Raw genomic sequence first — 26,312 nt, forward strand, 5'->3', positions numbered from 1 at the left:
AATTGTCACAAGTGATGCAACCTTTGGACAAAAGATAGTTTCTTTTCATACAGTCTTTCTCAGAATCCCACATTTCTGACACAGATGAGATACAAATGCTCATTTCTCACTACTGGGTGTTGTGTTTACTACCATGAGCAGGGCCATGGGTGTTATCAGCATGGTAGGGAGGAGCTAGAATAGTAACAGTCCTAGAGAGAAACTCCAGTACTTGATGAAAAAATAATACAATCAATTAATAGATAATCAAGTGTTAATAATTTATATGAACTCGGGAATGAATGTTGTTAATATTTAAACATTCTGATAGATTAAAATTAATCAGAGTATTATCTATCTATCTGGAGGCGTACTGGGGATAAACTCAAGTCTACCTCCTGATATAATGTATTTCTGTAACCCACTTCAACATCAGCTTATGTTTTGTGATTCAAAAGGTGTTGAATGTATTTCCTACGTGTTATCTACTTTTTTACAAGCGTTCAGAGAATGTAACCTCAATGTCTGCAATTAAATACATTCAAAAGGAATTGGGTTTTTGGATTCGGAGGGTTTTTTTGGTTGTTGGTTGGTTGGGGTTTTTTTTCCTGAAAATTCAGAGGGTGTTGCTTTGCTACTGCTGCTTCATGTGACAAAGCAATGGAGTAATCTGGCACAGATGATGTTGGGGTGCAGGACCTGTGCCCCAGATCTGTTGGTGCAATGTCAAGGGCCTCTGGTTCAAGTCAGATCCACAGCAGTCAATGGGAGATTTTTGCAGCTGAGATGATCTTTGTGTCAGGGTTACCCAGACTGGCTGTGACACTCGAAGTCTTAAAGAAAAGCAAGTCTACATGAAGATGCTCCTTCACGTGTATGAACTGAACACTTTAAAGAGAGAGTGCTCATGCTGAATTTATAAAGTGATGTCTCTTGATTACTCCAGCTATTTCTCCAAAGGTTCTTCAGTGCGTAACCATTTTAAATTAGTTTTCTTGTACTATTTCAGTCTTATAAATTTCTTCAAGTAACTCTGCAAAAAACTGGATGATTACAATGTTGTCATGTATTTTATTCGTAAATACTGAATGCAGTAATAGGATGTTTGAATTCCTTACTTGACTGTATTTTTTGCTAAGGGCAATGTCTGTTATATTACAGGAGGAAATAAACTCTTTCATCTTTCTTGATCTTTCCTTTTCCAGACCTCTGCCCTTTTCATATCATAGCTACAGCTGCAGATACTTTTATTTTATTTTGAGATGCAAGTAAATTCTCCCAAATCATCTGTGGCATTACAGATCAAGATGGTTACTGCCCATCTGAAATGTCAAGAGTGAGAGGTCAGGGAGCTTGAGGAAAGACCTAAAGAGCTTTGGTCGTACTAAACTGGATGTAATGTTAGCCTGGGTGGACCAAAGTGGCCTGGGTAGGAAATGGCACATTGAGTAGTCTGCATGCAATAATATATGAACTGATTTGGTGAGCTAGTACCTACTAAATTTTCCAAAGGAAGCAGGGCACAAACTACACAAGATTATCTTGGAATAAAGAATAAAGAAGGAAGCATCTTTATTTTATAGTCTCGACTCTTACACATGCATTAATTTTCCAAGTAATTTTAACCTCATAGATTCATAGCAATGAATATATTTCAGTCTTGAAACATGGCAGTTCTCCAGGTCGTTAGAAAAACTTGTTTCTGTTGTCCTGGTCCCCTTTCCCAGTTCACTGGGAAATGCAATAATTTATTGGCAGCATTTTAGATTCCAATAGTTAGTGCTTTATTTAGTGACTGAAAGAAAGGGCAGGATAAATGTTTGGACTCACAAGAGAACCCAGAGGTTTCTCACGGTTCCTCACAGGTTTTTGCTTGCATTCAAATTCTTCTGCTTTGAGGCACTTGAGTTTTTTTGTTATATCATCTGGAGTTTTGCTGTAGTTTGCTCTGTAATGGGTACGTTGTTTGCTCCAACTCACATCACGACTGTGCATTGTTTGCAAAATGCACAGTCACTCTCTTTAAATGCTCTGACCAATAAAGCTCCATCATCTCAAGTTAAGGTCAACTTCACATCAAGTCATTGTTAGAAGAAAGTTTAAGTTTTGTGACTCTATGAGCAGCAGATTGTTCATGATGTGGTAGTGTAGGTGACTGTCATTCAAGCTGATCTATTCCAAAATTACAGACTTGCAGGTATAAGAACACCAGACAAAGATAAGTGTTTTTTTAATATCTTTAATTTGTCATGGGCTTACATGCTAGAAATATTAGTTGAATAGTATAGAATAAGATACTGAGATTTGGGTATATAATATGAAGAATAAGATTTAAATGGTAGTTAGATTAATAGAATCTTTTCATTACTGGTATCACTTACTTAATCATCTACATTAGATTTTGAAGCATCTCTAAACCGGGAAGTGGGTCCTCCTAGAAGATCTTGTTCAGATAATTAAAACAGGATACAGCTTTATCACAGTCAACATTACAAAAATGAGAGAAACAAAGAATGTTTCTTTGAGGTTGAGGTGCTTATCTCTCCTGCTTTTAAGAGGCTTGGATGGAGAGCAGTTTCAGGGCCCCAAAGGCTGTTTTTGTGCACGCTGCGATATTCAAATGCCGAAGTCTTATCAGTGGATTTTGAACAGGTGTCGCTCAGGTTTGTATTCCAGTACTTGCTGGATCTGGTTAGAGGGGGCATGGGTGGAGCTACAGTCAGCCTGTGGCTCTGCCAGCAGACACAGGGTGGGAAAACACTTGAACGATTTTTCTTCTTCAGAGCTCACTATTATATACAGAGAGTTTCTGTATGTCAAATTGATACAGAATTATTTTGAGGAAATGTCCCTGTTTATTTGTGTGTATATATATATATATTTTTTTTAATGGGTTATGATTTTCACTGAAATGCACTTGATTCTTTCTAGTTTTACCAGAATCCATGACAACCCATGGATCTGCTGAGATGAGATGAGATCAGTGGAATATTCTCTTATCAGGACAAGCAGTTTAAAAGGTCTGTGCTCGTGCTGCAGAGGGCATTGCTAATCACAGAACGGCCTGGAAAAGGCAAGAAGGTAAACTCAGACAAAGTAGAAACTCTCCTGCACATCACTTTTCTAGGAAATCTTGCTTTAGACAGAAATGCTGAAGAAAAAGGTGCGATTTCTATGAGAGCTGTGTTCCTGTTTGAGCATGTCATGACCTGTGAATCAAGAGAGGTGCTTAAGACAGCTCTTCTAGCTTGAATACACTGACTTCCCTTGTTTTAGGTGTTGTCACCTTACCTTAGAAGAGGTGCTGATTGTGAGAGGGTGGAGACTAAGCAGCAATGAACAGTGGTGCTTTTGCCTCACTGCTTTTGACAGCTGAAATCAAATCTTCCTGGTGAGGACAAGGGAAAGTGAAGGTTGCTGCTGTCCAACTTGGTCTTTTTCATATTCATGTGTATGTACCTACATGCATTCATGCCTGTGAGGACAGGCTGAGAGAGTTGGGGGTGTTCAGCCTGGAGAAGAGAAGGCTCCGGGGAGACCTTAGAGCGGCCTCCCAGTACTGAAAGGGGCTACAGGAAAGGGGGGAGGGACTCTGCATCAGGGGTGTAGGGATAGGACGATGGGTAACGGTTTTAAACTGGAAGAGGGTAGATTTAGATTAGATCTAAGGAAGAAATTCTTCCCTGTGAGGGGGGTGAGGCCCTGGCACAGGTTGCCCAGAGAAGCTGTGGCTGCCCCCTCCCTGGAAGGGTTCAAGGCCAGGTTGGACGGGGCTTTGGGCAACCTGGGCTAGTGGAAGGTGTCCCTGCCCAGGGCAGGGGAGTTGGGACAAGGTGATCTTTAAGGTCCTTTCCAACCCAAACCATTCTGTGATTCTATGATATATGCCTACGTGTGCATGTTTGATGCAGTGGAGAGCTCCAGGAGCCTGCACACTTTCTATGAAGAATACAGAGAGACTCGAGCTATTGCGCCTACCTGAAACCCTCGTACCCTTACTGAACTGTGGTTTTGCTTACAAAAAGATCTGCTCTGTCTCTTACCTTTCCATCTACCTAATGGGGAAGAGCACTGCACTCTCTCAGCATTGCTTTTAAGGACAATTATATGAAGAGATGGTTGGAATGGTTTGGAAATGAGTATGGCCAAGTGGGGAAGGGATCTGAATCTCTGGAAATAATTCTTGATCAAAGGGCTTCCAGTTTTGGGGCTTGTGTTCTTCATTTCCTCTCCTGGCATGTGTGGGGGGGTGTTGTTTGGTGTTTTTGTTTGGCATGTGTGTGTGTGGGAACGAAGGTAAGCATTTAATAGATGATAAGCTGTATAATGACTATGATTAACATTCATATAAGGTAACTCAAGGATGGGAAAAAGACAGCTCGGCAAGTCTAATAAATGCTTTGTAAGTGGATCTGCTTCCTCAGTGCTTGGGGAGAATACACAAACCAAAAAAGAAAACTAAAAACCCACTCTGGGATTTTCAAAATACCCTTACAGATTGAGCACACAGATTGCTTATGGTATTGCTGTGAACAGAGTATCCAAATCCCTGAAGATATTGGTCTTAATCATGTCAAATGCCTGGAGGACTTGGTGTCCTGGAAGGGAATTGTTTCTGCAGAGAGTTGGGAGTTTGTGTTCCTGCTCTGGGCTTCAGTGGCTCAGAGGTTTCAGGCTGTTGAGTCCCAAGGTTTTAAATAAGCTGTGCTAAGAAAAAGCCCTAAAATTGTGAGTCAAATATGAATTAAGAAATGTTTCCTGCACTCTGCAGAAGGCAAAGCTATACTACTGAACCAATATAATATGAAACAATGAAGGAAGCAGGTGCACTCTGCTTCTTAAATATTTTTTTCAATGTAAAAATAATTTAATTTTTTCTCTTTCATTTTTCTTATTTGTTTTTTTCTTTTTCTCCTCCAAGAACAGTTTCCTATTTGTTTTTTCTTATTGTTATTGTAATGAGCTGTCTCAACTCTACAGCCATCAGAAATCTTGGTTTGATGAGGCTGCTATGAAACATTTAAAGGTTTAAATTATAAACTCTGAGTGAGAAAATCAGTGGTGCATGATTAGTTGAAAGTTTTAAATATACTAGTCATATTTTTCATATTCATGTACAGAAATGGCTTATGTCAACTGTAATGTGAGTTTTAATACATATTAATAGAGTCTGTTACAATGTAGATTGTTTGTACACCTTTTGCTATGACTGTGGTATTAAGAGTCTGCACAATATAAATGAGTCATTTAATAAAAGAAAACAATACATGAGCGATAAGGTCAATGTTGTTCAGAGATGGAGTTCCAGTGCATCACTTCTGCAACCAAAAGGATTAGAAACAGGGTCAAATTTGCCAGCAAAATAAAATAAATTAATAGATAAATTCCTATGTCTGAAATGAGTTTGCTTTTACAGCTTGTCCAGATCCCTGGCTGTGTCTCCATCTTTTTACTCCTGTATTTTTTGATGGTGCAAAGCCAAGGCTGCAGCTCAGCTCACCCCTGGAAGGGTTGGAGTGGAGTAACATCTCTGAGCTGTGTAGCTCGGGTGGCTCAGGCTGCCTTGGTTGGGCAGGCTGCCTTAAAACTGATGTAAAATATGGAAGGAGTTGATGCCTGAGTGCTGTCTCCTTTTTTTGTGCTGTTCAGAAAACAGAATTAGCTGATGATGAATTTGTGTGTTCTTTAAGTGTGGTACACTTTTCAGATAGTGGCCTAACAAATGATCCAGATTTGGTAGGAAATCACTTTAGCAAACACTAAAGGGCACTCACCTCTGAGCCGAAATGCAACAGCTGCTTCGGCAATTTATTGCCGTGCTCAAATTCCTAATCGAGTCGATCATTTGTAATCGCTTTGCCTGGTAACCTTGGCATCACTGAAGCAGCCTATAAAGAGATATTTAAAAAAAAAATATCTGCGTTTTCTTCATTGAAAATCTTTTGAACCATTCCCCTTCCTTAAGTTTTCAACAGGGGAAGCAGTAGCTTTTGGCTTCTGCTTTATCAAAATGATTGTCTGGGTGCTTAATGAGCTTTGTGCCAGACCAACCGCTTTAGTAACATATGTCTTCAGCATGAACCTTGATCCTGCTGGCTGGGCACGCCGCTCCTCTCAGCAGGCAGGCTGCATCTCCCTGCTTAGCTTATCTGTGTAGCATTTAAATGTTTCAAGACACCCATTTTGAATTAGGATTTATCATCACCTTTGTATCAAGCTAGTCCCTTTGCATGGTTGCTCTGTAGTGAAGAAAAAGTGGAAATTATTTCTAGTGCAAAACACAAGATGTGAGAAAACTGCCTCTTTATACTAGTTGTGATTGTGTTTTCTCTCTAAAAGAAAGTGCAAGAAAAACGCACTTTAATTCTTTGAAAAGAAGCACAATGAGATAAGGTGGTAACTAATATTAGGGCACAATAACTGCCTGACAGGTTTGCACCACGCGCTGACATGTCATGTCAGAGTTGCTGTAGATGAAGCCGAGTTCTTTGCTGGAGATGCAGCAATTGCAGATCAAGTGATATATAATTTACTGAGCTGCTTGTTAATTCTATGGTGTTATGAAATCTCCTGGGCATATAATTACTACAAATGTTTACTTGACTTTCTCACATAGCTTGACATTCTACTGTAGAAGTTTGTACTTAGCTTGACATTCTACTGTAAAAGTTTGTACTCAGTAACGTTACGGCCTAGCAATAAAATACAACTACTAGGCAGCAAAATATTAAAGAAGTATGGATGAGACTAAAAGCGTTTTTTAAAACGCTTTTATGGCTTGGAATTACAAACATTCATCCCATCTCCTGCTGATTACACACTTTGTAATAGCTATTGTTTCCACGGCTGGGGTTTAATTTTCCACAGTACATTGGCAGCGCCAGCGATCTCAATAGCAATCCTTCCAGCAAGGCTGTGAGGGCTGCAGGGAGGACAGCGGGGAGGCAGTGTGATTGACAGATATTTTAAGCCTTGTTGTGGTTCAGAATTCGTGAAACATTTACAGGCAGACCTGTTTGAGTGGGTAATATGTGGGCTGGCAGCCACGCTGGGATCCTGGTACCTGCGGGAGGCTCCGTCGCCTGTGAGGAAACCAGGATGACTTTGGGATCAGGTCAGTGTCCTTCCTCCCTTCAGGTTACATTTCAGCCCTGATCTCTGCAAAGCCTGGAGCAAAGGTAGTGCCAGCTTTCTGATGAAACTTAAAGCCGCCTTCCTGACTATTCATTGCTAAATTGCTGCTGAGAGGCTTTCCAATTATGCTGGTTAGCCCCAGAGTAAAGGTGTGTGTTTGAGCTGAATATTTCAAGGGTGTACCCTTCACCTTCAGCTGTTTTACAGACTGCTGACCTGTCACGTTAAGCAGGCATTGGGTTAGGCTCAGCCTGCTTTGCACTGGGACGTGTTCTGCAACGCCAGTCCTGTCCATACTGCAGTCCCTTAGGTCTAAATCCAGATGAGGTGTGCTGTGCACCAGTCTGCATGTTTTCCAGCATCCTGGATTGTCCCTTCCGAGAGGGAGAAGCGGTGCTAGAGATAACAGCCAGCTCCTGGGATGGTTCGTCCTCACCTGCAGCTTGATGGTAGCAGCCCCGGAGCTGATTTTGCAGCTAGCAAGAGCCACTCCCAAACTCTTGGGATGCCCAAACTTGTCCTGGATTATAGAGCCTTAAAGTATTTGTTTAAAACTCTGATTTCTTTCAGTGTGAAAGTGTTATTCCTCATGCCCAACAAGTTCATGTGAGCCTGTTTAACCATTAGACATGTTGAGAACAAAGGCAACTTTCACTCTAATAAAGCAAAAGTTGCAAAATTAGAAACGCTGTTACAAAAGAAAAGCAGACAAAATTAGGAAACAGAAACTTAACATTTATCTGGATTAGCAGCTGCGAAAGTGTTAGAATGAGGAAGCTGTCTTTACTTAGATGCTTCCAGCCTGATAGTGCTCAAATTTTGGTGAAGCCTATTAGAGGTAGGAGTCTACCTCAAAATTTTTTTCCTGATTTTTTAAATTTTATGGCTACTCCTAAATGTAAGAGGCATTTTATAACAGCTCTCAGACTCTCCCTGATTTCTCCACTGATTTGAAGGACCTGTGTGTGTTGTCAGTTTGCATTTACCTGCCTGGTGCCCAGGAGAGTGCTAATGAACATGGTTTTACTGGCAAATGGATCTAAGGAAAGCAGAGGGACTTGGGATTCTACCCTTTTCTGTTCCCCTCAGGAAACAATGAATTGCAGTTAGTTGGTAATGTTTATAAACTGTATAAATCACATTAATAAATCACCCCTGAAAGGGTTTCCTGAGATCAGTAAGAGAGACTGGCCCCAGCCCTGGTTTGTTACTAGTTGCTTCTGTTAGCTGGAAAGACAAGGAAGAGATCTGGTGCATGAGTGGAATTTGGGAGGTTTCCCATAGAAACAGAAGATTAGGGTTTTTTTTGCCAATGAAGGTGATGTCAGTCAGGAACATCTATTCTGACCTCAAAGGTTACAGTCTGGTGTTGATCAGAGCAAGTGAGGGCTCAGTCCTCTTGTGCCAGTGTACTGATGCAACTGAATAGCTTGTACAGTCTTATCTATCTTAATATATCTCATTTCTATATTAAAAAAAAAAAACTTGGTGCTATTTGTGTCTCTTTTTGAAATAAATTCCCACTGTGTGTCTCAGCTTAGAGAGTTCAGGCAGGTTTGAAATACTCTGTCGAATGCAGAATCCGGTGCTGTGCTCCACCTCGGTGAGCTGCTTTTCTCTCGGATCCTTGCAGACTGCTGTCACCATCACGGGATCTCCAGTTCCCTCCTCGGTGCTTTGAGACCCAGGCTGGCTTTCTTTTCTTCCCCAGTGACTTACTGCTCCAGCCTCACAGATTCTCCCAAGCCCCTGCCCTGCCTGTCTCTGTGCAGCACCGATTCCTCGCTCGTCTGCATTCCCCGTTATTTTGACAGGATCAGCCCTCTCCCAGGATCTGTTCACTCACTCATCTACATCTATTGGCAGCTGCTTCAAGGCCCCATGTAGCTGTACCAGGCTTGTTGGTGTCTGGTCTAATTTCCTCATGTACTCCTCTCGCTGTCTTCTTTTTTCCTGAAACCTTTCTCTCTCCATCTCCTTTTCACACCCCAAGTCCTGCACTTCTCTGTGCAGCTTCACAGTTCTTTGCTGTTCAGCCTCATCCCTTGCTGCTTCTCATTTCTGCACAGAGGGGTGTCATGAGTGTCCGTGCCCGCTGTTGAAACAGCTTGGCTCAAACAGCATTTAATTTACCTTTTCTACCTGCAGTGTCAAACTGAGTCTAATGGATGGGGGTTTTTTCACACTAAATTGGTTCTGTTGTTTGCAGTATGGAAATAGGTGAGAATCTCAGAGTCCTGTTTAGACCGGGTAAAGGTGAGTTAAGACACATGTCCACTTCGTCAGTAGGAAAGAAGCTTTTCCCTGAGAAAGTTGAAACTTTTCTGGTATTTGGTCAACCCAGTTACCTTTAATGCTATTCCCAGGGTTACCTGCTGGGAGAAACACAGTCAACAATTCTGTTAACATGTATGGTTGAGTAAACCCAATACCTCATTGAACCTGGCTGGGAAACACCATAAAGCATCATGGAGACATTGCTGTACCTGGCTGCTAACCAGGAAAAAACTATAAGTGAAAGAAATTCCAGAGAAACCTGCTTGAAATCTGTATTTCTCAAGAATTCTCTTATTCGCATTGTGATATTAATCTCCATTTCCATCCTCTATACAAACCTGCTTAGTATGTGTTGTGATATCATTTACCTGATCTACTTTTCAGCTGTTGGTGACAGAGAAGAAAGAGAAGGGGGAAAAAAAAATCACTTTGTGAAGTGCTCTGCCAATTTACCATGCCATAAAAGAGATATGCCATAGTTATTACTGAAGTCTAATTATGTAAATGACATGATTTATTAAATCCCAGCAAGTTATTTTTTCTTTTTCTTATTGTTGATGGTTGTCCTTGATAGCAAATGTCATGGTGTGTATCATAAAATTAATTTTTGTGGAGACTTCACATGGTTACAGGAGCTTGGAGTGCAGGAGGCCTTGCAGGCGAAGGCGAAGGCTGCTCAGCAGACCTGTTATCTTTGCAAGAACAAATGTTGTCCACAAGGATAGCAGGGAGGGGAGAGAAAACTCGCACAGCAGCAAATATTTAATTAAAAGAGCTGCTTGGGCCAACTAGTCATGGCAGCAGCTGCTTAAACAGAGATCTGTCCTTTAAATAACTTCAGCTAAATAAAAGGAGAAAAAGGAGAGTGGAGGGAAAAGCTCAAAGGGCATGTGCTGTAATTGCAGAAGTGGTTTTCACTTTGACATTGCAGTGTCTTTAGTAGCCATTAGCTCCTTCTCTGCCTGTTTGAAAAAGCAAGATGCTTCAAGCTCTGGCAGTTTTACATGGTTGCCAAAAAGTAGAGAGGGAAGTGTCAAGAAAGTCAACACATCACCTGCCAGCTCCCGTTACCTGTATTTTAGTTATGCAAGGTCTAATGAGGAAGGCTCTCATTGGCTTTTCTGCCATGTAAAATAAAATTTGGTAGGTACAGGATGAGTGCTTCTCTAGTATTCATTGGCTAAATTATAGGTAAGGGTGTGGCTCCCCACTGCAATAGGTTTGGCCTTGGGCCCTCATGCCAGAGCGCTGTCCCAGCTGTGGGCAGTTTTCTCCATTTAATGTCAGGCTCTCTGTGAGCTCCCTTTGTGCCTTCCTGATCTGTCACCCCATGGGCTGGGCCTCTAAAAGATTCATGCTATTCATTTAACAGGAAATATTATTTATAATAGTATAGCCACATTTTTCAGGTAATACCGAAGAGCATCCATCAGGCTTCCAGATGCATTTCAACTATATAATAGATGATGTTGTTTGCCCCAAGGGAACGAACCTAATGGGCACACCAATTGGGTTAGACAAGCAAGAAGAGCGTGGGGTGGCCGTGCATTTATATGCGTTGGGGAGAGCTGTTTGAAGTGCTCAGATCTGTAAGGAGTGGAGCCATGCAGCTAGTCTTTCCCCCGCTCTGGGGACCTTTGTTAGGCTCACAGCTGCCAGCAGGAGAGCATGAAGAAGCAGAAGTTAAGTCAGAGATATTTCAGAGTAAAGCGTATAAAAGGTAGTGTGCAGATATCTTTTTCCTTACTGACTCCTCTCTGGTTTTCTTTGCCATCTTCTGGTAAGTCTTTTTAAGGTGCATAATGCGAGATAACGATTAGAGGGCAATAAAGTGGATCTGTCAACATGATGTAATACAAATGAAATAAAAAACAGTATGACCAACAGTATTTATGATTTCTACATTTTTTCTTTTCTTTTTTTTAGAAAAAGGTAAAGCACCATGTGTGATGCTATAGGAGCTCTGTACAAAGTGTGTAATATAGTTTTCATGTCTGTGACGTGAAGAGCGTTTTTTCCCAAATGTGCATGTAATTGATTAGTATGATACATCTGCAGACAGGCTCATGAGCAAAACTCACACACAGTGTGTTATGGACAGAATGGGTAATGAAGACCATGGTTCTGCGTGTTCGACAGTCAACATTAAGATTCTTCTTACAGTTTCGTGTAACTTAACGGATTTTAGTTCTTCAATTTTCCACTCCTGATATATGTTTATAGTACGTCTAATTTAACTTTATTTGCTTTAATTTCCAGCAAGGTGGAGTTCAGATTTTTCCAAAACTGGGATAGGGGAAAATACGGTGTGTTTGTGCTCAGTGTTCATACAATCACATCATGGGGAACCAGCAGCTCCAGCTTTTGGGACAAGGACTTAGTATTTGGTGGTGTAGTTTAGGTGTGTGCATTTTACTATTGCCATGGAAAGCAAATCACCAAAAGTAAAGAGAAAAGAAAAGTAATGATGTAATTATGCTTGTGTAGTTAGTGGGCACTACTTCTGGGTTGCTTCTAAACCTACTTGTCTGTCTCAGGAAGCACTTTACCTAGGTATTGGGATGGACTTTTGCCCAGTTTCCTTCAACAGTTTTTTTCTCCAGGTACTTAGTAAACAGGTGAGGAATTTCATGTTTTTCAAGGCTTTTAGACTGTTTGGATAGTGTGTTTTGCTGCATGTGTTGCTTCCTCATTGTTCTCTGCTCAGGCACCTAGTTGGAGTCAAATCGTATCTCTAAAGAATCAACTGTGCCTTAAAATACAACATGTGTGTACGTGATCTATCTAATGAAATACCTTTTGTGTGATCACCTGAACATAATGCAGTTACTGACAACTGCTTTTCTGCATCTTGCTGGTAGTGAAAGGGACGATGAACGTGGATCCAGGGGAGAGAGAAACAGAATTACAAAGCCTTTTCCCTTCCTTTCACAGTTACCGTAGATATATTCAATATATTGTCAGCTAACTGTCTTCAGCGTAGTTGATTGGTGTTTTGATTCAGTGCCATGAAAAAAGGCATTAATGGAGAGAAACCACTGTTGCAGCTAAAAAATCATTGGGATCTGGAGCGTTTTGAATGACGCTTTTCTCTTACAATGGTAAAACTACATGAGCAAGTGCAGAAAACTGCCCATGCTCAGAAACAATCTTCACCTTATCAACATCTCAGTTTCCCTGAAAGCCTTGGTACAAAACGTTTCCATTAACACAAGCTATTGAAACAGAATGATGACCAGATAAATTGTAGCATTATGCTACTTAGAAGAATGTCTCAGGCACTTCCATTAAGATCATGAACTCTTTCCTCCCTGGGGATCCCAGCCAAAAACTCGTCCCATCAGTTTCTCTGATGCGTCCTCTGGGATTGTAACAGCTCCTAAGAGTATGGGTGAAACAAGAGTGTCCCACATATGTGGGCTGGGATTTTGCATGTGTGTTTTTTCTTTAAGTTTATTGTTTATTTTTTAGCTCTAAACTTGTTAATGGCAAAAAGGAAATTGCTGTAGACTTTGGCATCTAAGGCAGACACAGGGAAAGTAGGCAATGCAGAATCAGGATGAAATACCCATTCCTCTCTCCTGCTCCAATGTTTTCTCTAGTGAGTAGACTTCTCAATGCATAAACTGGGCCAAATCCTGAACTTATCACCCTAAATAAATTCTTCTGGTACTTCTTCCTTGGTAGACTGCAAATCCCACTGGTAACTGTGGACGATCCTCCTGTAGAAGCCAACACAAATGGAGATCTGACCCAGTGCCTTGGGGGGAGGCTCTCCCTGTCCAGGCAGGGCATGCCAGGATTTCAGAATTTGTCCTTCAGTGACGTGGACAGTGTTTGACTTGTATTCTTAAATGCTTTCAGTGCAGTGTCTGTCTGTGGTTAAATCGTTACCTTTCACTTTTTTTTTTTTTTTTAAAGTAATCCCTTGTATCTCTAGTAATGTGGAAAATGTTGGGAGTTTAATGGCCTTGAGTTATCAGGAAAAGCAAGTGTTGTGAGATCCTCCATGAAGCTGGAAAAACTAATCTCTTTTATTACACAGAAGGGGGAAAAATCAGAGGAAGGCAGAAAGTACACGAGATTGCTTGCCATGAAACTCTTTGTTGTCATGAGTCACTGACTGCAATTTAAATTAGAAACACAGTGTCCCAATGACTTTCAGTGTCTTGTAGTGCTATTGTGCTGAGATACAAGAATAACATCGATACAGAAGATTTGCTTCAGGTTTGATGTTAGTTTTTCTTTGGTTTTAGGATTTCTTGTGTTAAGCCTGCCAGGATTTTCCTCTCAGAATCTTGGGAGCACTCTGAGCCTTCTGAGAGTCCGTGAGGCAGAGAAGTGCTGTTAAGTGTGCATCTTGCATGGCACAGATGAAGCAGTGGACTCAGATTTATGATTTTGAATATTTGACAGTGTTTGCCAGTGTTGTACATTGTGAATGAGTTCACCTGTCTGGGATGCATCAGGAAAAAATGATCCCTAATGGTTCAAGTGGGAATAATAGCTGCTTCCTGCTGTTTATGGAGGTAATTTATTTGCAATTAAATACCTTATTTTTTCCCCCTATTCATATTGTCACCTTGCTACTAGCACAGGGAACTCTCAAGTAAACACAAACCCATGCTGTGAAAATCACTAACACAAAGTGGAAGCATCATTGCTCTGCAGTGTTTTCTGTTGTAGATGATTTTTCTGGCGCGAGGATTGCTCCAGCGCCGCAAGCACACCACGCTCTCAAATGGAACCCATTAGGTGCTGGGTGCTGTAATTTTTTTTCCTGCTCCTTTACTACCTGGTAGAGTGCAGAATTCCTCCCGTGGCAGACTTTTGAGGAGCCTGTGCCTATGTGTTTGGGAGGGGGATATGCTGTTTTTCACTGAGCTTTATGCTGAATGAACAGTCTCATTAGACTCCAGGCCTGCGAGGAGCTCTGCCTGGCAGATCCCCTGCCCACATTTTCGATTCAAGAGGGCTCTGCCTGGCTTTGTGGCTGCTGAATGACGTGCTGGGGGGCAGGAGCTGCAGTGGCTAAAACTAACTGTGGCATGAGCTGGGTTTCAAGAGAGGTTTTCAAGGTGAGGCAGGATTTCTCCTAGGAGGTGTTGCTTTACTAAAATGCATTTGTTTGTTGTTATTAACATGAGAAAGCTCATCATTTTGCAATTATTCTGTGCTTTGAAAGAGGGAGAATGAGCGTACAAAAGAAGAAAGCGCCTTTGCTGCAAATTCATTTTGAAATTCGGGAGAATTTTCATTGCCTCTGTTGGAGGAGGCTGTCATTAGCAGTCTCATCTGAAAACAAACTGCAACCTGCTTTTATTTCCTTTGTGCATGGCTGACACGCTGTCATTCCCAGTCATCCAGCCCAGTTGCTACTGTACTTTGTTTTATGCTTCATGCTTGACCTATGAGCTGAAATGCTAATCGCCAATGAAAATTTCAATTAATATAAAACTAGTTTCAGCCAGAAATGTGGTAAGCTCATTTAGGAGATGTAGTATCTCAAGGAAAAATATAATGGCAAAAGCCTCAGACAATAGTTTAATTTTTAACCAACCAGTGTGCATTCAGACGTATCTGCAAAGCTTAAATCTGTGCTGTTTTGTTACCAGCAAGGGGGAGTGATTGTCACGGCATATTTGCAGGTCTGTGGAAAAGCCATGTTCACAACATTCCTCTACTACAGTGTTATCTCCTTGTGCTGGAATAATTTCTCTGATTTCGTTGGTTAACAAAAAATGAATGAATATATGGCCATACCTTTAAGAAAAGGAGATACAACAGTTACACTTGGAGGGATTGCACTGCTCTTACATCCATAAATGTGCGTATATATATATGTGTAAAGCCAGGAACATTATTTCATCATCCTTGTACAAGTATTATGCAAAGTGCATTTTATGTTGCAGTGAAAAAATATAACCTAAGATTTCATCGTGGTATTTTTAATTCAGTTAACTTTAGACACATTGAGAAGTTGCTAATTAAATGACCGTAGATTTCTCAGAAGTCTGCAAAACACATCAGTAATTTATGCTGCAGGTCGTGGTATATACAGATCAAGTACACTACCTTAAATCCAGATTTTCCCCTGAAAGAGAGATTGCTGCCACTGTAGAACTGGAAGAAGGCTAGAAGAAGATTAATGTAGAGATACAGACTAGTTCCCATTAAGGAAAGACTGTTTGCATCTACAGACCTAAGCTCATCCATTATAGAAGCCTGCTGTAGTGGCCCAGTGCTCCCACTGCTCAGTGTTGCTGCCCAGTTGACCCCAGATCTGGGTAAAGAACAGTTTTACATGCAGTGAGTATGACCAGAGAAGCAGGATCTGAGACCAAACTGGGCAGCTAAGTTACCCCACCTCATGCACGTGCTCTGGTAAAGCTGGTGCTTGGAGGAGAGTTCAGTTTGGTAATGGGATTGCAAAGGGGGGGGATGCGGAGAATTGCACAATCACAAGTGATGCAGAGGTGGGGACCTCAGAGAATCAGGGAGATTATTAGGCAGCGAGTTTAACACTGCACATAGTGAGGGACTCATTATCTCAGGTGATGGAGGTCAAGGTATATCGTCAATTAATAAAAAAGAAAAAGATACTTAAATTTGTGGACTAAAGGCCTGTTGGTAGCTATTATAGACAAAAGGTTAGATGCAGTATCTGGCTCAGTCCCCAAAGAGCTATAGGAGGTGGGGAGGATGTATGTACCGGGGGAGGATCATCTAGATCCACTTCAGTGTGACCTGAGGTCCTACTTGTGGTTAAGCACTCTTGTTCCTTTTAAATCAATACAGATGCTTGTATTTATTCACATATTTAAGAACATCCGTAACGGTGGAATTTGGCTGCAGGGTATTGAGGTTTATGTGCTCCTAATGGTAGGAATAACCACATTAACGGTTATCTCAATTTACTTGTAAGTGCCATGTCAATAATGTTACAACTAAAGTTTAATGATGCATTCATCATAAACAATGTATTGTTCACAGTTAACATTTATTTCTTTGGTTATGAAAAAGCTAAACCAAGTATTGATTTCCATGCTGGATTTTCTTTTGAGTCTTTATTGTTAGTACTGCTCAGAGGCATTTTGAGTTTACAGCAGAGCTGGTCTGATGGGACTGGCAAACCTGGTCTCCTGACCGTCTTTGCAGGGTTGATACTTTTTGAGTAGGTTTCCATCATGAATATCCACAGCTACAAAAGTGCACTTTGTTTTCAGCAGTTGTGTAATTTGTATTAAGTTGGTGATTTTGTCAAATGTTGCAGGTCTTAAGCTTGCTCGCACAACTTTTCACAGGAAGGAAATGCAAAAGTGGGGAGTTTTATTTAAGATTGCTTGACTTAAAGTTTACAAATGATCCTCTGCTGGGCTAAATCAGGTCCTAATTAACATTAGATGGGTTGAGCAGAGAGACCAAAATAGGTACTGACAAATTGTTTATTAAGTTTAAATGTCACAGGTTGCCAGAAACATTGGTCAGTTCCACAATATTTTTAAAAACCTGGCTGACTTGAGAGGAGCCATCCAATGGAGCTTGTTGGAAGGTGTAAAGAAAAATCAGAAAAAAAGTAAAAAAAAGTATTCAGTCTGGTTTGTATGAATCATATTAGTGAAATGACAGTAGGGAACCCTTTTGTTTATTTTTTTCAGGAAAACCTGAAGACCTCACATCCTTTGGCAGCACACACCTCTAGACCCTAGGAAGAAGGCTCGCACTGGCAAATGTCAGCAGACAGCTACCAACAAGCAGATTATTTGTACTGATTAGAAACCACATTTATTTAGTTTTCGCTTTTTGTGTGTGTGTAAGAGACATGCAAGACTTTAAGAAATATGGTCCTTGTACTCTGTGATTTAGTACTACAGTGCTTCAGCGAGGAGATGTATGAAACAAATTAAATCAAATCTGTCAGCTGCTGTGCTGTTATATGGACAGAGTGATGACCAAGAGAAATTCTTAACCATTTATAGCTATCTTTTAAATGGTTTGAGAGCATAGGGTGTGATCTACTAAGATTTAAGGGAGGTTGCATTTTAGGATTTTTTTGGGAACACCTGGGAGTAGATTGGGAGTATTTTCAAAAATGGATAGCTGGTGCCAGCTGCCTTCTCTAGGGGTTGGCGATATGCTTGTACACCTTTTCAACTTCCTTTTACCTCAGGGTAGATCTCAGACAGAGAGAGCATAAATTGAGTTTCCACACAATGAGCACAAACATCAACCTGAGTTGTAGCAGCTACCACCTGGGTGGTAGCAGAGCACCGGCTCAGGGACAGGCGCCATCTGTCACCCTGCTGCGAGTGCCTGGCCGGGAGGTGCCCTGCCCAGATGATATCTGACATCTTTTCCAGAAAACCAGGGTTTCCCAAATCCCTAGATACTTCTTAAAACCTTGTCCCAGGGAAATTAATTCTATTACTTACACTGGTTATTGAATTGAATGTTTTACTGCTGCTTGTGCTACAGTAAAACATTTCATAGCCTTTTGTGCATATTTCTTTATTATTTATATTCTTTCTATCACATTTTTAGAGTTTTTTTGTGGTTTGAGAAACTGAAAGGCTGATGGATTACAGAATTAGGAAGGCATAATAGTCACAATCATATTTGAAACACATACCTTTTGTGAAATAGTGTTGAAGTTGTTTAACTGCACCAAAAACTTACTTTACATGTGCTGTCCAATAATGTTTATAAAATCCTTGGCAAGATAAATAAAACATAGATGTCTCTCACTAACCCTCCTGAGAGTGGACTTGCATCTCAAAAAAAGCCTTCATGGCTATGTGCTACAGTGTATTTGGAAATATTTTACCACGGAAGGAAGAACATCTTTCTAATTTGGATGATTATTTTAATCACCTCCAGCATATGCATCATGGGCTGCTTTTCTGAGAACATCCAAAAATAGGTGATTGGGGTAGAGTCAAGTGAAGGTTATCTTCTCCCTGCTACTAACACTGGAATGTCAAAAAGCTTTTAGGGGAACAGCTATGGATAACACTGATACCTGAAGTACAGCAATGGGTCCTTATGAATACTCCTCATTTCCAAACACATGAGTTACTATGCATGTGGGGTTTTTTTTCAGGGAAAAAAACCCAACTAACTATAGCTGCATAAATACTGTTGCTGTAGCATTGCATCTGAGGCTTGACTAGCATAAATCTCAACCTTTCTTAGCTAATTAGTGAAGTAGGGAGGTATTGCTATTCACGGCATGGAAAAGCACAGAGGTGACAAATCCTGCATGCTCCAGGGCTCTGCCTGTATCCCAGGGGACCCGTGGCCCCTCTTCTGGGAGCTGCTGAGGGACCACTTTGTTCCACACTGAGCACATTTCCTTGCCTTATGAGGTTTTTGTCACCTGTTTGCTGGAAGACTCTATAGTAGAAGGGAAAGATGGGCATGGAGGCTCCCTGGGGTGGAGATGAACGCTTTCTGAGTAGAAGTCTTTGTCATTGTAGGTGTCACCTGCAGCTTCGCTTGAACTGGGGCATGAAGCTCGGATCAGTGAGGGTGGAAACAGGCAGGTGGAGCATCCCTGCTGCCCTCCACTCTCAAATTCCCCAGCACCTGAGGTCATTCACTATGATCTTTGATGGAGTCTCATCTCTGGGTTTCATACCACCAGCCTCACCAAAAGGCCCTCAAAAGTGACGGGGCTTCAGGGGCACATGGGTGGGCACTGCGGGGTCAAGGCTGGCCTCGGACTGCGAGCTGTGCAGCGACGGAGGCAGAGGCATTGCTTCTGGAGCATCAGTGCTCACCGTGCTGGGTCCCCGCCGCGCTGGCTGCGGCTCGCCAGGACACGGGCAGATGCCATGTGCTTCACGGCACAACTGTCAGCTGCGGGTACAGTCCTGCCACCGCCCCCAGGTCAGCAGGGACTGCTGCTGTTTTGGGATGGGGGACATATTTCACTGTGTCTGGGATTTTTTTCTTCTGGGTTTGTAATCGAGAAAGAGTGAGAGTACTTAATTAAGCTCCTGTGCTATATAGTCACTTAACCTGCAACATATGGTATAATTAAATAACCAAGTTTTTATTTCTCATACCAGGAAGCAATTTTTTTCCAGAGTTTTGTTCTGTTATTCTGTAGCTGGGGCTACACTGAAGTCTGTAATTTCTAATTACCAATGACTTCTATTTAACAATCTTGTAACATGTATTTAATTGAGAAATTAAATCTGATTCTAGCTAATGAAAAGGTCAGCTCAGAAATGTACCAGTATTAAGCTGTGGGAATCCAGTACTTTCATGAATATTTGTGCTGTACAGGACTTACACAGGGACCAAATCTTACATATTTTAAGAGGGAACCAAATAGCTGAGATTGATGCCATATTTAGTAGTGCAATTTAATTTCTCTTGGAAACAGTAGACCAGTAATCTGGGAATTTTGGCTGTCATCCTGCTACTATTTATGAGCAATTTTAATGTAGCAATTACATGTAGGGAAAATTGTTCACTAGGTTGATGAGATAAATGAAAATTTAGGGTTTTTTCTTGTTTAGTTGTCCAATATTTTGATTACACATTTCTGGAAGCAGTGGTATACAATAAAAGAATCTGGAACTGCATCACTCCTTAGAAATACAGATATTTTGAAAGATTTGCTCACTGTAAGTTAAAGGCAGCTCATTAAACAAACAAATGAGCTGTCCATAGAGCAATCAGTATTTACTATTAACTGAACAGCACAGTAAATAATGAATTGCAGGTAAGGAACTACAGATAAGTATTTGCACTGAATTCAAATGACTTAAGCCTGAGGCACAGAAAAGCTAACATAAAGATAGAAATGGGGGAAGGAGAGGGAAAAGAAAAAGGAAGAGGAGGGATGGTGAGTGTAATATTTGGTGTAACATATATGATCGTTCATTGTACCAAGGAAAGGTTTTCTTCATAATCTTTTACCTCCCTGCCTGATGCAAGGGATGCTGCAGCCAGCTCCTTGTGAGGACAAAGGAGGATGTGGAATTCCTGGGGAAAAGCAGGGGTCCACAGCAAGCTCTGGGCCTGATCCAGCACACCACATCAGAGAGCAGGGCTGATGTTTTTACCAAGGTCAAGATTTTGCAAGATTTGGCACTTATTAAACTCCAGGAGAGCGTTGTGCTTTGGCACCAGTGAGACCGAAACCTGCCCACAGCTGCCAAGTGCTTGCACAGCTACCTCATTTATTGCTCCAAACTACTTAAGCAGCTAAGTTGTTCATTTGCTAGGAACTGGCACAAGATGAAAAATTTTAGTTTGGAGTTTAATCATCATAGGAGTAAAAGATAGTGCTGCCTGAAGTTTGGGTATGCGTCTGCGTTCAAGACCAGGATGGATGGGGTGTCTGGAGGATGTCTGATACTGCTAATTTAGGGTAGGGGCTTGGGGTTGTTTGGGTGGTGCAGATGAGAGGGAGTGTTGGTGATTTAATCAGGGACTCTACAGTTTCAGTTGAGCTGTGGGCCTGAGGCTTGGTAGGGCAGCCAAACACGTGACAGCCGTGCTAAATGCCTAATGCTTGGCAGCCCTGTCTATACATCACCTTAAATAAGGTTAATCGCTTGGCACAGATCTCCTTGCGGGGAGGACATATATCTCACCTGTCCATCTGCTGAGGACCATCGCTGTCCAGAACAGAGCACAGAAGAGCGACCAGCTGAGTCGGGGGATGTTGGGGGAAATGTGCATTAAGTGTTAGCCTTCCATAATAACTGCTGTCGCAACCATCACAGACAGGAGAACGCCTCTGCTACTCCCTTAGGGGTAATATATATAACATACGAACAGGAACCTTATCTTGCTGGATAGTTATCACTAGGTAAATACCTCCGCAAAGGTACTGTTGCTTAATTCACGTCACCCCAGGACTGTACCTCGTGGAAACTGCCACAGAATAAAATGGCAGAAGTTAAATGCAGCTGCAGGGAGATTTCCAAGTAGCCTTTGGAAGTATCTGATTGCTGTGCACAAGTCCAGCACTGTCTGTCCCCAAATGCTTGCTGCTTCCAAATGCTGGTGCTGTCGACCCCTGCATTAGTATTCAATGCAGGGAAAAAGAACACGGCGCTAGACAGACCAACTAATTACAGCAGCCTGCACAGGCAAGTTGTGCTGTATCACATGATAAAGGATATCCTTTTTATTTAGTAGATTTCTTCTTTGTTCTCTGTCACTTTATTAAGAAAAAAAAAAAAAAAAAAAGGAAGATATTGTGAGCTAATGGGTATCGTTAAGGAATCAAGCTGTTTTCCTGTTTTTTCTTGAATTTAATCTGAATCTATACAATGCTTTGTAACAGTCACATAAAAACAAGTTTCCTACTCTTCAGTGTGCAACCCTAGCAAGCTGCACACCTGTAATCTTAGCTCCCCTTCCTCTGATTAGTATCCGGACAGGGGCTGCTCTGGTCCCCAGAGCTGTCAGCAGACGGGGGAGAAGAGGCCTTTGCTACCACTGATGCACAATCTGTGAGGAGCAACACCAGTCAGAATTTTATGAGCCTAAATTGCAATTGTGTGGCTAGAGGGTTTGCAGTCAGAGCATCTCTTTTACCATCGATGACCAGATAGATCTGGAACCGAGCCAGCCAGGACCGGGTAAGGCAGGGTAGGAGACTCCAGTCCCGCAGTGACAGGAGTTGTGCAGCCATCAGGTAGCTGCTGGCCAGGGCTGCCATGTGGCTGTGCTGGTGTGTACCCCCCATGCTGTGATACAGCCCAGATTTTATTGGGCTGATATTTAGTAAGGTCTACTGCTCGCAAGTCAAAGCCAGGAGAAATCAAACTGAGGGAAATATCAACCACCACAAAACAGAATTTACTGATGTTGGCCAATTCTGCCTGATTTGCACCCAGACACATTCTGGGGGTGGCAGCTCAGTCAGCAGATCCCTATCCCATCTGGTGCCCTTTTGCACCATTCCCTTCTTCAGAGTGAGGCACTAAGCAGATTGGTCACCTTCTTCCATCAGCAAACACTCGGTGCCTAAGGTAAGACCTCTGCTTTTTAGCCTCATTTATAAACAAATGAGGCTTATGTGATTATAGTATCTGTCCTTGTTCCCTTGTTGGCGAATTTCAATCTTCATCCAGGGGTTTTGGTCTCAAAGATGTTAACTTCCAGGAAGTTTCCATGAACTGGTGCCTGTGTGAACAGAAATTATCCTGTTAATGCCTCTGGAGAACAGGCCACAGCACAACCTGATCCTCCTCTCTGAGAGCTAGTGCAAGAGGGAATGTGCAGGGTTAAAGGGAAATCTCTGCTTTGTGCCTGTGTTTTGTAGAAGTCCAGCAAACCAACCACGAGGAGCAAAGTGTCATGGACTGAGCAAGGCTTGGTGCTGTCTCTGCTCCAGCTGCAGCCAGCTGTGCTGGGCAAGGGCAAGCATCCCCAGTGTGCTGCCCAGGTCCCACCCCTGCTGCCCCCACATGTGACTGCTCTCAGTGGTCCTGGGGTTGCTTTTCTGATCCATGGATTAACTGGGTAGTATGTGCAAAGATACGAGAGCAGTGTGTGTCAGGCTTAGTCTGGAAATACATGGTCACAGTTGTACAGCTCTGTTAGTGAACTCGTGAATCGAAGCGCACTCTGCCATGCAGGGCAGGGCTGGGCTGCCAGCAGGTTGGTCCTTACCTCTGTCTTAGTAGCCTTGTCTTAAAAATTGCTCTCACAAAATTATCTTGACAACTGAGGTCTAAATTCTCTTGAGACTGATGTCCTGTAAGTGCTGTGTGGGAAGATGCACTAGTACAAAACATCTTACACTGGTTAATATTTCGCTGAGATATTATGAATGATGCCAACTACTGAAATCCTCCATACACCCACATTTGTAGAATTCTCTCTCCTTTACTCCTCTGTGAATTACACTTAAATGCTCATTGGCGCTGAATACTTCTCCTTTTGGCAGCCGCTTGACATTTTTGCCTTGTAATGCAGAACCTAAGGATGTATAATAGATTGTGTAAAACCTATGTATAGTAGTTCTGGGATTATGGAGGAAAAGCAAGGGTTTCATGTTCTGGTTCTTATTAATGAAATAAACTAGATTGTGTCCTTTTTAAAACGTAAATGAAAGATAAAAGACACTTGAAATCTATGAACGAGGTCATTAGTGTACCAAATTTCTCTCATTAGATTTGTTACATTTCTTTCCAACTTACACAACTCTCATTAGAAAAATTTATGAGCTTTAATGATTACAAGTACACTGTATTTTAAACCATCCCTGCTTCTAATTGCAAAACAAAAAATAATTATACTTCTGTGCTATAATGAATTTGTACTTTTGTGCGTGTATTTTTTTGTTAGAAACTTAATAGAGGTCCTTCCCAAAGCCAGGGGGGTGGTGAGAGAGGAGAGGAAATTGTACCACTTACTGCAGTTTGCTGCAAATCCTGAAGCATTCCTTTAATTTAGTAACCTTGTTACAGCCAAGTTAATATTGCAAGCTAATATGGCTGTTTCTTCTCCTTGCTAGACTCAATTTCACATCCTTACATCTGATTTGAAGTGACGGTGAGAGGAAGCATAAGGTATCTCTCATTCTGTTTGGACTCCTTGTTTACAGAAGAGTGATGGAGATGCTATTAAGCACAAAAAGGATCACCATATGCCTCTTTTTCTTTGTATTGAGTTTGGCAGCAGGTATTGAAATACCATTATCAGGTGAGTTATAGCTATTTACTGAACACTTTGCTGTTTTGTTTAGGTATCCTTTTTTTTTTTTTTTTTTTTTTTATCAAGCTTTCCCTGAAGAAAAAAATATTAAATCCTGCTTTTCAGTTGTTCCATTTTGAATTTAATTCTGCAAGAACATGGCCTTTGGGAAACTCAGATCTGATAAAAATGTAAGCTACTTTGTTTGGACCTGTTTAAATGTAGCAGTAAACTTGTCTAATAACATATATCTGGTGTTTGTGATCCAACATACCACTTAGCTCTGAGGTTTTGGTTTTGTCCTTCACATAAATTCCTCATTTTGGCTCTGAATCTCCCTGAAGCTTGTTTGATGTACATATACTCCTACTTACTTGTCTTGCAACCTGCCATTTCAGCCTGAAAAAGGAGCAGGTGTATGTCTTGGGGCGGACATTAGTCCCCAGAGAAGTATTTCCTATGCCTTGCATCCTGCCCTGGGGAGCACCTCCCTTATCCTTTCTCTGGCTGTGATGCATTCAAACTGCCTGTTTTACATGGTTGGTGTGGTTTCAAGACACGTGTAAAATACAGGGTGAAGCTCATAGGGGACAATCCAATGAAAGCCATTGGACCCTGCTGCCTGGATTACAGCCCAGACCTCCCAAGTTTTGCATTTTTCAAACATAAATGGACCAGGAGGATGGCAAACTACAGTTTGCTTTTTTTGGGGGGAAAAAAACCCAACAAATCAAAACTCCATAATATAGGGTTTTATAAATTTTGGTGGGGAAAAAATAAGTAAATAAACCTCTGGCTTTGGGTCTTGTAGCCTCAGAGTAGGAGCAGTTTCAGGGCATCATGTGGACCTGCCATGAGCTGTTAGCACTCTGGAGTCTGCCAGTCACCCTGGCTGCAAAGGAAAAGGCAGTCAAGCAGGTTTATAGGATATTTTTCAAAAGCTATCCAAACTTGTTTAATGGCATTTGAAAGTAGAAGGGTTTTTTTGAGGAAGGTACCATAGTGGCTCCTTGTGTTTAAATAAGGCAGAAGTGGAGCTGTGATTGTAAAGTGCAGGACAAACTGTCTGGGCATCCATTGCTTTTAAATAACTACACGGGGGAACCATCTAGCCCTTAATTTGCTTTAATGAAGCATTTTATATTTTAATAAAATGGAATTATGTCTGATCAGTGAAGCTGGTGAGCTTGGGAGTGTTCAGCTTTGAGACTGCATGGTATGGCAAGACACCATGTTTCGCTCCAGCATTGAGCTTCCTGGACTTAAAAGAGAAACCAAAGAGCATGTTAATTTTCTTCCTGGCTGTTTATAACAATGTGATGATCCTATTATTCCCAGCTCCACTGCAGGGAGCATTCTCCCTCGTGTGGCTCTGTTACACAGGCATTTGCAACACTTTAATTTCCTTAGAAAAAAAAGTTAGTGAAACATCATTGTGTGACTGTGGGACTAGTAATGGCTCTTTCCCTGCTCTACCCTGGAGGGGGTATTAAGTCATCTGTGCAGGCCTTGGATTTCCTGGCAAATTTGTCCAGGCAATTTTATCCAGGATGGAGATAGCAGTTTGCTACTTTGTGTGTGTGTCTATGTGTCTGGATTAAAAAGCCAGTTATTGACTTCAACAATGAGTAAATTTACCAGTCCACACAACAATGCCTTGGATTTCATTTTAGCATGGCCCCAGGTTTCCTCTGCCCTGGATGGTTTGGTCAGATGTGAAAGTGTGTGTGGGCAATGCCCGTGAGTGGCAGGTCGAATGCAGCCAGTGCTGTCCAGCCTTCCGCTGGCTGCCACGGCAATAACACTGTTCAGTGCCAGGAAGATGATGATCATCATCATCCTTTTTTTTTTAAGGCAAGGCTCACTCTTTCCAGGAGTATGGCAATCCTGACCCTGTCTCTTTTCCAGAAAGGACCTGAGTAGAGCACAGTTTTGTTAAATGGCATTTTAACCTGGTACCTCTTTGTGTTCAGTTGCACAGCTTCCAACAATCACAGAGCAATCTCACACCCAGGTTGCCTACCCTTTTGATGAGGACTTTACAATTAAATGTGAAGCTAGAGGAAACCCACAGCCCACGTGAGTACTGCTTTCACCTGGAGAATCAAGCAGAAATTGAGTTTGCTTTTAGCCTTTGCCAAACATCGTTCTGGTTTTGAGGAGGGGAGGAGTAGCTGATGTACAGTAACCTGCTCATCATCGTAAGGCAAGGTCAAGGTTTGGGTTTCCATTTAGACCGTTCAGCTTTTGTTGCT

The 26,312-nt window shown here is 41.8% G+C and overlaps 1 protein-coding gene across 12 annotated transcripts in view; it reads left to right on the forward strand.

Moving 5' to 3' along the window:
- The window catches only part of CHL1 (cell adhesion molecule L1 like), a 141,160-nt gene that overhangs the window by 56,941 nt on the left and 57,907 nt on the right, over window positions 1-26,312 (forward strand). For 11 of the 12 annotated variants that reach the window (XR_012634317.1, XM_074914708.1, XM_074914705.1 and 8 more), the window contains 2 exons: window positions 23,879-24,066; window positions 26,031-26,136. Coding sequence is in view for 11 of the 12 variants with exons in the window: in XM_074914708.1 (XP_074770809.1) it covers window positions 23,976-24,066; window positions 26,031-26,136 (197 nt within the window). In the remaining variant the exon portion in view is untranslated. Of the gene's footprint in view, window positions 1-2,972; window positions 3,061-23,878; window positions 24,067-26,030; window positions 26,137-26,312 lie in introns of those variants that run through there. The other variant, XM_074914712.1, reaches the window with a different exon arrangement.

Source organism: Athene noctua, chromosome 10 (genome assembly GCF_965140245.1).
Source record: "Athene noctua chromosome 10, bAthNoc1.hap1.1, whole genome shotgun sequence".
Taxonomy (NCBI): Eukaryota; Metazoa; Chordata; class Aves; order Strigiformes; family Strigidae; genus Athene; species Athene noctua.